This window comes from Neofelis nebulosa, chromosome 7, assembly GCF_028018385.1.
Source record: "Neofelis nebulosa isolate mNeoNeb1 chromosome 7, mNeoNeb1.pri, whole genome shotgun sequence".
NCBI classification, from domain to species: Eukaryota; Metazoa; Chordata; class Mammalia; order Carnivora; family Felidae; genus Neofelis; species Neofelis nebulosa.
The window spans coordinates 99,147,732-99,162,703 of record NC_080788.1 but is presented as its reverse complement, the minus strand read 5'-3'; the positions used below and the strand labels follow the sequence as shown (position 1 = coordinate 99,162,703).

Genomic DNA, 14,972 nt, shown 5'->3' with positions numbered 1-14,972 from the left:
TGCTATGTTTTGTCCATCCCAATGTTTTTTCAATTACTGGACCTGCCCATAGGTGTTCAGGGTAATTTTAAAAATTGCTCTACTACTTAATTTGCCTGTATTTTTGTCCTAACTTCTGTTCTCTAAAGAGTTCCTTAGTGGATTTCCCTTAGGGCATCATAAAGACCATCTCATATTATAGACAAGTGAACAAACCCAAAGTGTTTCATTCACCCATCATCCTTTCTTTAAGTATTTTTGATTCTTTGAATACTGGTAAGATTGGAGTGTTCTTCTGTTACCTTAAAGTGTATTTAAGAAATTCTTTTTTATCTAACCAAGTGGGAAGTTCAGTACTGATTAAGCAAATAATCAGAATTTAATTTTAATAATACTGATCCTTTAATGTTGAAATCCCTAAAAACCTTCTGAGTCATCTAAGGAAAATAAATTGTGCTTAGTTTTCATTTTGCATTTTATATATTTTATCAAAATATATTTATATTTTATATATCTTATCAAAAATGTTTTTAAAAGCTTTGATTAGCTAGGCCCTCCATATCCCAATTATTCAAGGTAAATGGAAAGTTGACTTTCTTGAGGTTTTTAAAAGGGAGTAGAGTAAGACGTTTAAAATGAGTTGCCAACTATAAGTATAAGTCAGTTTCAGTAAGCAACAGTGGAGACAGGCCTATAATCACAAATCATAGTAGACAGATAAGAAAGTAATACACAGAACAGGTGTCTTCCAAGTCAGAGCTAAAGATGGTTAAATTAAAAAAACAAATAGATGAAAAATAGATTTGTGTATATTCACCATCCCAGAGTTTACTTAAAAGAAATTATGACCCTTGAAAAGTACTATTTATTGCCCCTGTATGCCTCTGTAGAATACTATTCACATACTAAAGTTATGAATTACTGCAAATATTACATATCATATGTTATATAATGTGTAAGGGAAAAATTCTACTGATTGCTGAGTACTTGGACACCAAGTAGACACTTTGAAACATCATGCTTTTTAAAAATTGAGGGTGTAAATGTTCCATATATCCTAAATGAAAAAAAAATAGCAGTGAAATTGCCATTTACTAAATGGTACTTTTATATCTTATAAAACATAATGACAGTTTTCACCGGTCATGCTTGAATCATGATAAATAGCTGAACTTAATTAAGACAAATAAGTTTGTTCTATATCCATGTAGAATCCACATATCAAGTTACATTTATTTTAGCAGATTTTCATTTCCAGTTTTGACTTGCTTTTTCTTTTTTTTTAAGAATTTGTAAAAATAGTAAATCTACAAGGAAAACTAAAATCAAGTAAGAAACTGGCCTCTGAGCTAAGTTTTGATTTTCGCATTGAATCTGTAGGTAAGTCTCCCTTATTATTTTTTTAACTTAAATATAATTGACATACAATATCCTGTTTGAGGTATACATCATAGTCATCTGATATTTTTATATATTATGAAATGATCCCCACAATAAATCTGGTTGCCATCTGTCACCATACAAAGTTATTACAGCATTGTTGACTCTATTCCTTATACTGTACATTACATCCCTGTGACTTCTTTGTTTTATAACTGGAAGTTTATTCCCCTACAACTATTTTGCCCAAGCCTCCTTTTTTTTTTTTTTTTTTTTTTTTTTTTAAATTTTTTTTTCAACGTTTTTTTTTTATTTATTTTTGGGACAGAGAGAGACACAGCATGAACGGGGGAGGGGCAGAGAGAGAGGGAGACACAGAATCGGAAACAGGCTCCAGGCTCCGAGCCATCAGCCCAGAGCCTGACGCGGGGCTCGAACTCACGGACCGCGAGATCATGACCTGGCTGAAGTCGGACGCTTAACCGACTGCGCCACCCAGGCGCCCCTCAAGCCTCCTTTTTTAATAATGTGTTCAGAATACTTGACTTTTTGTTCATTCCCTACTTAGGATTGTCTAGACCAGCACTGTCTCATAGAAGTTTCAGTGATAGAGAAATGTTCTGTGTGCTCTTAAATATAGTAGTCATTAACCGTACCTGTTGAGTACTTGAAACGTGGCTAGTGCTACATTTTAATTTTGTAAATTTTAATGCGTTTTTAATGTTAATAGCCACATGTAGCTAGTCGCTATGTTGTATTGGACAGTGCAGGTCTAGATCATAATCTTTTATTGTTATTTCCTGGGTATTTAAAACTTGAAATCATTTTTTTAAATTTCTGTTCATTGTTCCCTTTGCTGCATGAAGTGAATTAAGTACTTCTCCCGTTTTTTTCCAAATCATAAAGGTATTTGTGTGATGTGATTAATGGTGTTAGATATGCTGTAATTCTTTGCCATGTAAGATGGGGTGTGCTGATGGTTATTGCTTTTAGGTCTATTTATATATAAATAACTTGTTTCCCACGGGACTCGGAAACTAATATGCCATTTTAATTTGCTTCCTTTTCTTTTTTTTTTTTTTTTTTAAATTTTTTTTTTTCAACGTTTTTTATTTATTTTTTGGGACAGAGAGAGACAGAGCATGAACGGGGGAGGGGCAGAGAGAGAGGGAGACACAGAATCGGAAACAGGCTCCGAGCCATCAGCCCAGAGCCCGACGCGGGGCTCAAACTCACGGACCGCGAGATCGTGACCTGGCTGAAGTCGGACGCTTAACCGACTGCGCCACCCAGGCGCCCCTAATTTGCTTCCTTTTCAATGAGTGTTTCACTCTGTGTAATTACTCATTGGTTTTATGATAAAAATTATTGTATTTTATTATTGTTTGCATCCTTATTGGTTATTTGTCAGTAAATATTTTCCCCAGGGATGATAGAACTTAGGGGAAAAAAATGCCATGGCTGGGAATATTTTGAACAATTTATGATATGACTCTACTGTAGGTCAAAAATAGTTAAAACAAAGTTGGCAATTTGGACCATAAAAAATGCATGTTTCTCATTAAATGTTAAATGTTTCTCATTATTCAGAAAGTTTTTATCCTAAGTATTTTAATGGTTTCTTAACTGGAATTTTGCCCTGTCGCAGGGTACGTTCATCCCACTATGTAAATATCTTACATAAAAGTGCTTTGCTTGCAGTTGGAAATTTTAATTTATTGAAGCAGGAAACCTGAACTTTCTGTAGATGGTAGGACAGAAGGGATGTTGGAACTAGTTTCTTCTTTTACTCCTTTATGTGCTGGATACTGCATACCAATTTCTAAGATTTAATATTTTCAGTAGGGATTCTGACATACAGATCTTTAGTTCCTTTTCATTTTAACTGAAACATACTGCTACCTAAACTTTTTTATACATGCCACATTTTTTTAGGGAATTTTAATTGTTACACAAAAGTTTGGTTCTCTTAAGCTATCATCCTCCTTGCTAGTGAACTTTGAAATAATTACAAGGATCCTGCTGGGTAAAGAAAAAGAGTCCCTTTAAATCACTTTTTAAAAATAAAACCAGTAACTGGGTTTTTTATTTGTCACAGTTAGTGAAACTTGTGTGATTTGTTATGTAAGATACTTTTATTTTCAGTGAGCTAACTTAACCCAGAACATTTTTACATTAACTTTTTACAGACTCCATGTTCTAGTAAGAAATAAAATGCTTCAATCACATTCTCCCATTACCTTTACTGGTGTAGGGCATATGGCTAACTCTCCAACAATCAAATAGGTTCTCTCCCTCATTCTTCCTTCCTTCCTCCCTCCCTCACTGACTGTAGTTTCATGACTGCAGCCTCCTCCAGGAAGGGCCCAGAGGCCCTGCTCCCCTTCCCCACAATTGTGGAGCCTGCCTCCTCTGTTTCTGAACCTCTAAGTTACCCCATAAGGGTGCCTCAGTGGGCCCAGGCCTGTGCTTGAAACCAGGCAGAACATAGAGATGGATAAGGCACAGCAGGAACAGGTCTCCCCCCCAGAGACCTTCAGGCCACACCAGGGGAACATGGGAGATGGGTGAGGAGCAGGAGGGGCTGAAGCATGCCATGTGGCCATACTTTGGGGTCATGGTCACTCCTGAATCCAGAGCTACTGGAAAGGTGGGCATGCTTGGCTGTGAAGTGTCATAAGGACAGTGGGGCCTACAAATCCAGGGCAGAGGCACAGGGGCTCCGTGTGACAGCAGTGACTACTCTAACTGGTAGACCCTCCCAGTAAGAATTGGCTCACAGATCATAAATATTCAGTGTGTGGTTACATTTTGGATTGTAAGGTCTATTTTTTCAAATAAATGTTGTAATAGGGAGAATGTGAGTATAAATAAAAGATGCTTCCTTTTAGCTATTCTAAATATATAACAGTATTTAAATAACCATGTTTTTGATCCAAAAAAACAATTATGTGTGTTTTATTATTTTATTCACCTAAGACAAAAGATAGTATATGAAAGAGAAATTAATATGTTGATATCCAGCTCATCAGAAGTTAGCCTGTGTCTAAACGAATGCCTGTTACATATGTCTTTGAAAGCTTTCATGACCCTGCCTCAATAAATTATTTGAGCTTAGGCATGGCTTGGCCACAAACATGTTGGGAACAGATGGTCTAGACAGTGGGATCTTGCACCAAGCACTTGGGGAGAGCTTTACATTAGTTTTATTAAAAACAGTTAAAGAAAATGTGTAATGAATTACTCTGTGCTTTATTTTAGTTTCAGTTCTCTCTAATCTTTTTTAGTATGCCTTCAAGATAGTGTGTTGGCTTTCTGGAAACATGGAATGCAGGGTAAAAGCTTCAAGTCAGATGAGGTAAGATTTCTTACATTCATTTGATGAATTTTCTTTCTGAACCCACATTACCATGTTTAGTGCCTTTAATGCTATGAACTGATAGAGCAAAATTGCCAGTATTTTCCTTTCAGATAATGTTCAGTTTCTTACTCATTGTATGATTCTTCTGTGGCCACAAGGAATTGTCAAACATGAGTTTGCACACTTCAGTCCTCTCATCTGTCATTTGTAAATGTGGTTGCCAAGATTGCTTATACTTCTCTAAATTTAATAAGCCTTTTCCATACTCTATAAATGTGTAGCTTATTTTTAATATTACACTTAAAGTTCTAAATTAATATGTATTAGATCACAGGACTAAGGAAAAAAATCTAAGAAAATTGACTCATTTAGTAGATACTTATTGAGTACCAACTACGTACAAGACACTATTATTATAGCACTGTAAGGTGTAATGAAGTGTTATAAATAATATCAAACCTTTATAACATCTGTGTTTCAGGCACTTTACAAATATTAGCTTATATTTAAGGCTAATAATTAAATGGGGTTAGGTCCTATTCATATTCCCATTTTTTTTCTTTTTTATAGGCACAGACTGGTTAAGTAACTTGCCCAGAGTTAAGTGGCTAGTTAAATGGTAGAGTCTGGATTTTAAGGGTCTCCAAAAATCACTTCTAGCTAAGATAATCAGGCTACATTTCATGCAGGAGATGGGACTTGGAATTCACCTTGAGAGATGAATCCTAATAGTTAGCTAACATGTACCATTTCCCACTCGTGTCTTTTACACTATAGTCTCACACATGTGTGGACTTATTTTAAAGCTAAGTCTTCTACTTGAATTATCTCTAGTTTTATCCATGCTCTTATATATATGTAACTGATTATTTGTACCTTTTCCATGAACATGGGATTAGAATGCTTCCAAGAGAAAATGACATAAATCAGCTGTCTTTGAATATGTCAGTTTACTTACGTCACTAAATGTCACCAGACCCCTGCACTTAATGAAACCTGTAGCCCTACTTACTGCCATAAAATTAATTGTCCCTAGGTCCTTTTTCCAGTGTGCCACTCCTATGGTTGGAAATCTGCAGAAAATACTTGATGTTCACTATATTAAGTACAAATTGTATTTCCTTTTTTTTAAACTCATTTTGCTTACCTCTTTATACTCTCATCCTTCAATTTGGGCCTAGCTATTATATTTATAAAGTAGTATTCAACCATTCCAGTCCACAGTGATTGGCACATTTCTGGACTTACTCTCTGAAAATCAGCTCCATGTGGTATAGCACCTCATTAATTTCCCACTTCAAGTTTACTAATTCTGTCTTCCCAGCTAGACTACAAGTTCATTGATAACAGACTATTTTTATGCTTATTTTATATCCACACTTTTATAGTTTGGATTCCTCCAAAAGCTTGACCCTAAGACAAGGAATCAAGTGCAGGTAGTTTATTGGTAGTAGATCCCAGAAAACAAGTGATGGAGTGCAGAGTATAAGATGGAGAGGGGGAAAAGCCATTAAAGAGCACATTAATAAACTGGTTCCCACTATGGGCAACCAGGGCTTAATCCCAAAGGGACCACTGAGGAAGGGTACAGAGCACACCTCAAAATAGACTCATTTGAAGGTGGGGAGGCTGGTGCGTTTATACACCAACTGCTGTCCCTCTTGAGTAAGGGTTACTCCCAAGGGTATAAGCTCCCCACATTTGGGAATCGTACCTGTGCATGTGTGAGTGTACCTTCTACAGCTTTGCAGAAAACAGAGCAAAGGAATACCATAGATAATACTGATGTAAGATACTAGCACATGGAAGTGCCCACCACAACTCTCTAGAACTCAGGGGCCTGTGGGGTGCCACCGTGAGCATCTGCACTGACACAAAGGGAAGAGTAGGGGCTCTGCAGTCCAGCAAACCTGTATTCAAATCCTGGGTCTGCCAGTTAGATGGTCTTAAGCAACTTATTCAACTTCTCTGAGCCGTAGTGGTTTTTTCTCCAGTAATATGGGGATTATAATATATATCACAAAGAGTTATTCTAAGGAAAGTACCTGACCCATACCAGATGTTCCATAAATACTGGTTTATTTCTACCATTAAGGCAGTCAAAAAAACTTATGAAAATTTATTTCACTTGAGGAATTGAGCCTATCAAAAATTATCCGTCTCTTTAATAATGGTTCTAAGTGGTTTTTAAATTATGATTTAAATAATATGGGGATAAAGGTATTACTGATATTTTCTTTCATAGGTTACCCAGGAAATTTCAGACGAAACAAGAGTTTTCCGCTTATTGGGATCAGACAGGTAATAGTTTGGTTGTTTTAATTTCATTACCAAATGAATTTAGTGGTTGTGTTCTTAATTCTAATATCAGCCTATAACTGTGTTTCAAACAAAATTCTTAGAAGGCTCAGCAACTCTGAGAAATAACCCTGTATCGGGGCGCCTGGGTGGCTCAGTCGGTTAAGCATCCGACTTCAGCTCAGGTCATGATCTCACGGCTTGTGAGTTCGAGCCCCGTGTCGGACTCTGTGCTGCCAGCTCAGAGCCTGGAGCCTCTTCAGATTCTGTGTCTTTCTCTCTCTCTCTGCCCCTCCCCTGCTCACTCTCTGTCTCTCAAAAATAAATAAAACATTAAAAAAAAATTTTTTTTAAATATCCCTGTACATTTATTGAGAGAGAGAAGAATTAGTCGATTAAGCGATCTTTTTGTCAATGTGAAGATCGTGTTTCTAGAGATAGTTACATTCAGCCAAGACAGTGTGTTTATGTCCCTAGTACCATGACATATTTCAGACCCCTTTTGTTTTCATCATTTGTTCCTGGTTTGTTACCTTCCATTAACTATTACTGCATAAACCCAGCAGGATATGCACCTCCTGACATTTGCTTTTATATCAGAAAACATTTGGCTCCATTTCTGGTCAGTCTAAATTAGAAGGAATTATGTGGTCTCTGCGATCAGAATGAAAGATAAGTTCCAAAACTGCCGTCTTAGGAAAAAATTAGTAGTTTTTGTTCTCCAAAGTCCATATTGTCTACCTGTGCAACTAATAAAGTCCCCTTCCCTTCCTGTCTTCCCACCAAAAGTTGTTAGTGCAGCAAAATTGGCCGTTGTAATATGCATCAGTCCTGAGGCAAGGATTAAGAACCTCTGCTCTTCAAATTCAGGCTAGTCACAGAATCACTATTTGGATGAGCATCTCGTAGAATCCTGTTTTATTCTCATTCATTCCCTTCTCGTTGTGTATATCATTGACCCTTGAACAACACAGGTTGGAACTGCATGGGTCCACTTGTATGCAGACTTTTTTCAATAGAGTTCAGTACTGAAAATGTATTTTCTCTTATGATTTTCTTAATAACTTTTTTCTCCAGCTTACATTATTGTAAGAATATAGTATATAATGCATATAACATACAAAATATGTGTCAGTCAGCTGTTTATGTTATCAGTAAGGTTTCCAGTCGCCAGTAGGTTATTAATAGTTAAGTTTGGGGGGAGTTAAAAGTTACGCATGGATTTTCAACTGTGCAGGGCGTCAGTGCCCCGAACCCTCATGTTGTTCTAGAATCAGCTGTATTCTAAAAGCTTTATTTTACCTTCTATTGGCATATATAAATAAGCAAATTTGATTTTAGTTGGAATAAGATGAGACTATCCTGAAATGTTTTCAATATTTCATATTCATAAATTCATCAATCCTTAGTTTTGTTTTTAAGCTATAAAGTGTAGAGCAGAATTTGACAGTGCACCTGTGATCTTTTTGAACAGTGATATTCTTTCACGGTTTGATATCAGTATTTGAATGAAGCATGCAATCTCTGTCTTCACTCTTAAGTCTTTTGTTTTGGTTTAATTGCAGGGTTGTCGTTTTGGAAAGTAGGCCAACAGAAAATCCTACTGCACACAGCAATCTGTACATCTTGGCTGGACATGAGAATAGTTACTAAACACCAAAACTATCTCCAGTGACAGGAAAATGAGTATACTCCATTGAAAGCAAAACTCTCTTAAGTTCAGTACAAACTACACTAGGATTTACTTTAGCTCTTAATGGGTTCTATCTCAAGTGATCCGTACTTTAAGGTGGAATTCAATATTTCTGTAGCTGGAAACAGCGATTCTATCTTGCCACTGTGTGGTGGTTATATCAAGTTTGCTTAATAAAAGCTATGAGACAAATAGTCCTCTAGTTCCAGGAAACACAGTCTTTTTAAAAAAAAATAATGTTTGTAACAAGGGTGCCATGATATTTTTAGATAACAGCTCACGTGATTATCTTCAGAAAGATAAATGTAGTGACAGTTTTCTTGTTTTATACCATGTTTGATTCCTTCTTAATGAACATAATTTGATAAAGAAATTATCAAAGAAGCCTTTCACTTTTACATTGGCCATTCTGTATGTTTTTGTAAAATAGAATATTTAATCCTTATTTATTAATCTCTTGCTGGAGTGGTGTAATGTATGTAACTTAGCAGAGGAGGGTTTCAGAGCAGCTTAATTTTTTTTATAATGTATAAAAATTTTGTTTACCTTCCAAGAGTAGTACTTTGAGGGGTTAAAGGCAGAGTGTTTGGGTTCAGTACATACATGCAGTTTTACTTAATACAAGTATTTTATAATACAGTATCATCCAGAATCGCCTTAAAAGGGAGTTTTGTGTTTTCAATTATAGATAGTTGCAGGGGGTCATACAGAAGATACTGATAATGGCTGAAGTATTGTTAAAGGGGTATGTATGTCTAGATGTGACTACCATGTGTATGTATTCTCGACAAGCAGTATAATATACCTGTGATTTTTTTTTACATTAGGGATAATGCATAATAAATTAATATTCATATATATTATCATCCCGAATGTAAGGGGGGATGTATTTAACTGCCCATGATATGTATTTTACTTATACTGTACCACAGGGGAGACTGTAAAGCAGCTACATGTGTAATCTTGGGTTTTTTCACATATGTAGGTATTCATTTTGAGTAGGTTTAAGAAAAAAAATATTTAAATGAAATTGAATTCCTGATGGGATAGTATAAATAAGTATTATAAAAACCAGTATTCTGAAAATAAGAAAGGATAGGGCCATTTTTGAGTTTGCTTCTCTTTTGCTATTGTTAGTACTCAGAGTTGAAGTGTCACGTTGGTACCTGTTGTCCTAACACATTTACTGAGAACAGCTAGCATTGAGATCATGAACAAGAGGCTAGCAATAGCAAACTATAGATTACTTCAGCAGTTACTTGAGAAGAAAACAGTAGAACGATCTCATTCAGTCTTTACCAGCTCTGTAAAATAGGGAGTGTTATCATCTCCATTTTCCAGATGAGGAAATAAGCGTTTAGCAAAGTTAAGAGACTTACCCAGTTCACACAGCAAGTTGGTGGTTGAGCCAGACCGTGAGTCTTGTGACTCTGTTCTTTTCACTATGCAATACGCAAACAATAAAATGTTATGCAAATAAAATATAAAGTAAATTTTCTTTTAAAATGCACATCGATATGATTTCAGCAAGTGTGTGCCTGTTTATTTTGGGTATGTTAAATGAGGCCCCTGGACTGAAGGACACTGGATACAATAGATGGCAGGGGACCCCACTCAAAACAAAATATTTACATACATACTGGATACAAAGACCAATGCCCTCCTCTCACTGAATCCTGGCAGCCAGACCTTCCCACGCCAACAGTATTGGAAGTCTTCTCTGTGCAGTCTGGCCAGTTCAAGTGGAAAGACCTAAATAGATCCTGACATGAAAATCATAGTTAACATGCCCTCCACTCCATGCATCCAGACCTTGCAGTTAGCCTTATAGTCCTATGATATTAATAATTTTTAAACAACCAAGACATATGAAATACCTGAGGAAAACCTGTAACATAAAAGGGAGAAAACAGTTATGGGAAAGAAGCACTTAGAGGCAACAGACTATGCAGGATAATGTCAAAAGAAAAAATACATATTCTGAAAGATGTTGCAAGTATGAGTCAAGAGTAGAATACTAAAAAAGGAGCTTTCAGAAAATAAAAAGCTCTTAGAAAATATGATAGCATAGCTGAATAATTCAGTAGAAGCTTTAGAATATCAAGTTGAAGAAATTTCTCAGAAAATAAAAAGAAATGGAAACATTGGGGGAAGGGGGAGGGGGAGTTAAGACTAATAGCCAGGGAGGCCCGTTATCCAAAAGAAACAACAAAGAAGAAATCAGTAGAGTATTTCAAGAAGTTTTTCCAGTACTGAAGAACTTCAGATCCCAGATTGAAAAGACACAATAGATTTTAAAAATCTGTACCAAAGCACATCATTGTGAAATTTCAGAGACATGGGAGCCAAAGAGAAGATCTGTGTTTCCAAAGGAAAGGGGAAAGTCATACATCAAGGAATAAGAATCAGGATAGCTTCAAATTTCACCAGAAGCAGTGCCTTCAAAACTCAGAAAGAAATTTCCAACCCAAACTTCTGGATCCAAATAAATTATTAATCAAACCTAAGGGTAAAAATTAAGATATTTTTGGTGGTACAAGCTCTCAAAAACTGTACCTCCCATATAGCCTTTCTCAGGAAGCTACTAGAAGATGTGCTTCATAAAAATAAGGGCATAAATTAAGCAAAATGAAGACATTAGATGCAGAAAATGGGTTTCCACACAGGAGGGAGATGGAAATCCCTGGTAGATGGTGATGGGGTATCCAAGGATGACACTACACCAGGCGTGGAGAGCATACCAGCATACTAGAAACTCCTGGAGAGACTAAGATTAAACTGATAAAATACTTGATGCATCTCAGTATCTTAAGAGTTAGACACCTAGCAAAGAGTAAGAGATTCCTCCTAAAACAGACTGAGAAAAGAACTGAGAGTAAGATCATTTTCTTTGGAGACCCCAGAAAATGGGAGTGAGGGACTTAGAATATTGAGATGGAGAGGTGGGAAATGTTGACATAAGGGTGCATTATTGAAGTCCTTGCTGTGTGGACAGTGGCAGCTTGATTCTACCAGGTCTTTTGAGAAGCTGTGTGATAGCTCCCATGATGGTCTCCTGAAAGACAAGTGCCTGGGGCATTTATCTACAGACTCCCACTCATGGTTGAGTTGTTGCTGGGGCATTACGGGCATGCTCCCCTGAAGTGTACTGTGTGCATCTGGCCAGGGAGGCTCCTTAAGTGTCAGAGAAGGCCCTGAAGCAGACAGCTGAAAGAGCAGGCAATAAATCTGAGCCTCTTTAGAACTATCCACCACCTCTAAAATCAGAGGTGGGTGGAGGGGATGTTTCTCAAGGTCCTCAAGGTCTTTCAATCAGTGATGGTATCGTTTCTAAGCAAAAACTTATGAAAGACTGGAGTGCCTGGGTGGTTCAGTTAAGTGTTCAACTTTGGCTCAGGTCATGATCTCCCAGCTTGTGGGTTCAAGTCCCGCGCCGAGCTCTGTGTTGACAGTTTGCAGCCTGGAGCCTGCTTTGGATTCTGTGTCTCCCTCCCCTACTCGTTCTCTCTCTCTTTGTCTCTCAAAAATAAAAGCATTAAAAAAAATTTTTTTTAATCTAAAACTGAAATCTGACCCCCCACACACAAAAAACAAAAAAAACCTGGCAGTTAATTAACTCCAGGAAAGCAAAATGGTGTATAGAAAAGAAAAATAAATGATGTCCAGTGTTTGAATGACATAGCATTGTTAACAGCAAATATGAATCTAATCAAAATTACAGCATACTTGTAGTGGGAGAGGACATGGTGTTATGGATATAAGGTAGAAAAATATCTAGATCCTCATCTTCCATAGTAGGAAATCAATGGATAATACCTAAAAATTAAATATCAAGAAATAGATGGGTCACCTGGGTGGCTCAGTCAGTAAAGTGTCTGACTCTTGGTTTGCAGCTCAGGTCATGATCTCACAGTTCAATTCGAGTTCAAGCCCTGCATCAGGCTCTGTGCTGACAGCATAGAGCCTGCTTGGGATTCTTTCTCTCCCTGCCCCTCCCCTGCTTGAAGTCTCTCTCTTCTCAAAATAAATAAACACTTAAAAAAAAAAAATCAAGAAATAGCTTATGTGGGGCACCTGGGTGGCTCAGTCGGTTAAGCATCCAACTCTTGGTTTTGTCTCAGGTCATGGTCTCAGAGCCATGAGATCAAGGCCCACACCCACCCGGAGTCAGGCTCTGCACTGGGCATGGAACCTGCTTAAGATTCTCCCTCCCTCTCTGTCTACTTCTCCCTCCTCCCTCTCCCTCTCTCTCCCACCCCCCCACCTCTCTCTCAAAAAAAAAAAAAAAAAAATCTACCTTGACAAAGGAGCAAGTCAAGTGTTTTCATTCTCACAACTTGTTATTTATAGAGATCCTAGTCACTTTCCTAAACCTAGAAAACAAAGAAATGTTTTAAAAAACATTGAAAGATTTGGAAAGGAATAAAAATACCATTTGCAAAAAAACTGTTAGAAATCATGAATTTGGAAAAGCAGCTGGATGCACTGCCAGCATTATACATCTGTATACCTGTAATAAAGAGAAGATGAAATTTTAGGATTCCATTTACAATACAGGAAACTATCAAATATGCAAGAAAAATGAGATGCAAGCTCTGTATACTTGAAACTAACAAAACCTCAATGAAATTAAAGAAGACCTAAGTAAATGGCAGATGATGCCACGCTGATGAATTAGGTTTGATATTGTAAAGCTGCCAGTTGATTTAAAGATTCTGTGTGATTCCAGCAGATACTTTTATGGAGATTGACAAATTGACTCTAAAATTACATAAAATGCAAAGGGTCAGGAATACTCATGACAAGCTTTTTGGGGTTTTTTTTTGTTTGTTTTGTTTTTTTAGAGAGAAAGAGCAGGAGCTGGGGAGACAGGCAGAGGGAGAATCTTAAGCAGGCTCCATGCTCAGCGCCAGCCTGACAAGGAGCTCAATCCCACAACCCTGGGATCATGACTTGAGCCAAAATCAAAGAGTCAGACTCAACTGATTGAGCCACCCAGGTACCCCACCTTAAGACAACCTTGAAGAAAAAAAACAAACCTGGGAGTCTTAGGCTACCAGATTTCAAGAGATGATAAAGCTACTATAGCAGTTAAGATAGGGTGACATTGGCATGAAGACTGACAATGAAATACAATCGTGAGTCCAGAAACACACCCACACTTACCTTATTTTTTGACAGATACTGCCCTGGAATGAAGGATAGCCTTTTCAATAAATTATGTTGAAACAATAACAGAATATCAAGGGAATCTTGACTGCTACCTCACACAACAAAAAGAAATACCAGGTAGACTGTAAATAATCTAAAATATATACAACTATAATTCTTTTAAAATAAAACATCTTCACAAACTTGGGATAAGCAAAGATTTCCCAAACAGAACAGTAAGACTTTGACCATAAAAGGAAAAGTTGGTAAAATAGACTTAATTAAAATACTCTGTTCATCTAAGGACACCTTTACAAGAAGGAAAAGACAAGGCACAAAATGGAAAAGAGACTTGCATTACATATATCCACAAAAGACCTACCCAGAAGACCCAAAGAACTTCCACAAATCATTAAGAAAAAGGCAGATAGGGGCACCTGTCTGGCTGAGTCCATAGAGCACATGACTCTTGATCTCAGGGTTGGGAGTTCAAGCCTTACACTGGGTGTAGAGATTACTTAAAAAATCTTTAAAAACAAAAAAGGCAGACAACACAACAGAAGAATGGACAAAAGATTTTGAACAAGCACTCTACCAAAGGTAACATCCAAATAGTCAATAAATATACGGAAATGTATCCAACTTCCTTCGTGGTCAGATGAATACAAATTAAAACAACAATGCGGTACTTTTACACAACCACCAAAATGGCTAAAATGAAAAGGACAGACAAAAACAAATATTGGTGAGATTGTGGACAAGCCAAGGCATTTATACTGCTAGTGGCAATGTAAAATGGTGCAGCACTTTGGAAAACAGTTTGGCAATTCCCTAAAAATGTTAAGCATGGATTTGCCATGTGACCCAGCAATTCCACTCTGAGGTATCTTCCCAAGAGAAAACATGTGCACATAAAAACTTGTATGCAAATGCCCAAAACTGAATTCATAACAGCCAAAAAGTGGAAGCAACCCAAATATTCACCAACTGGGAAAAGGGTAAACAAAGTATGTTCTATCCATGCAATGAAATACTATTCAGCAATGAAAAGGAACAACATGCTGATACATGCTACAATGCAGATGAACCTCAAGAACATGTTAAGTAAAA

General features: G+C 37.0%; 1 protein-coding gene across 7 annotated transcripts in view; it reads left to right on the top strand.

The window, feature by feature from the left end:
* Window positions 1–10,221, top strand: part of MAP4K5 (mitogen-activated protein kinase kinase kinase kinase 5) — a 110,981-nt gene extending 100,760 nt beyond the window's left edge. For 6 of the 7 annotated variants that reach the window (XM_058739014.1, XM_058739012.1, XM_058739016.1 and 3 more), the window contains 4 exons: window positions 1,267–1,359; window positions 4,647–4,717; window positions 6,966–7,021; window positions 8,584–10,221. In XM_058739014.1, coding sequence (XP_058594997.1) covers window positions 1,267–1,359; window positions 4,647–4,717; window positions 6,966–7,021; window positions 8,584–8,671 — 308 coding nt within the window. In that variant the 3' untranslated portion in view covers window positions 8,672–10,221. Of the gene's footprint in view, window positions 1–1,266; window positions 1,360–2,225; window positions 2,249–4,646; window positions 4,718–6,965; window positions 7,022–8,583 lie in introns of those variants that run through there. The other variant, XM_058739015.1, reaches the window with a different exon arrangement.
* Window positions 10,222–14,972: the final 4,751 nt, after the last annotated feature.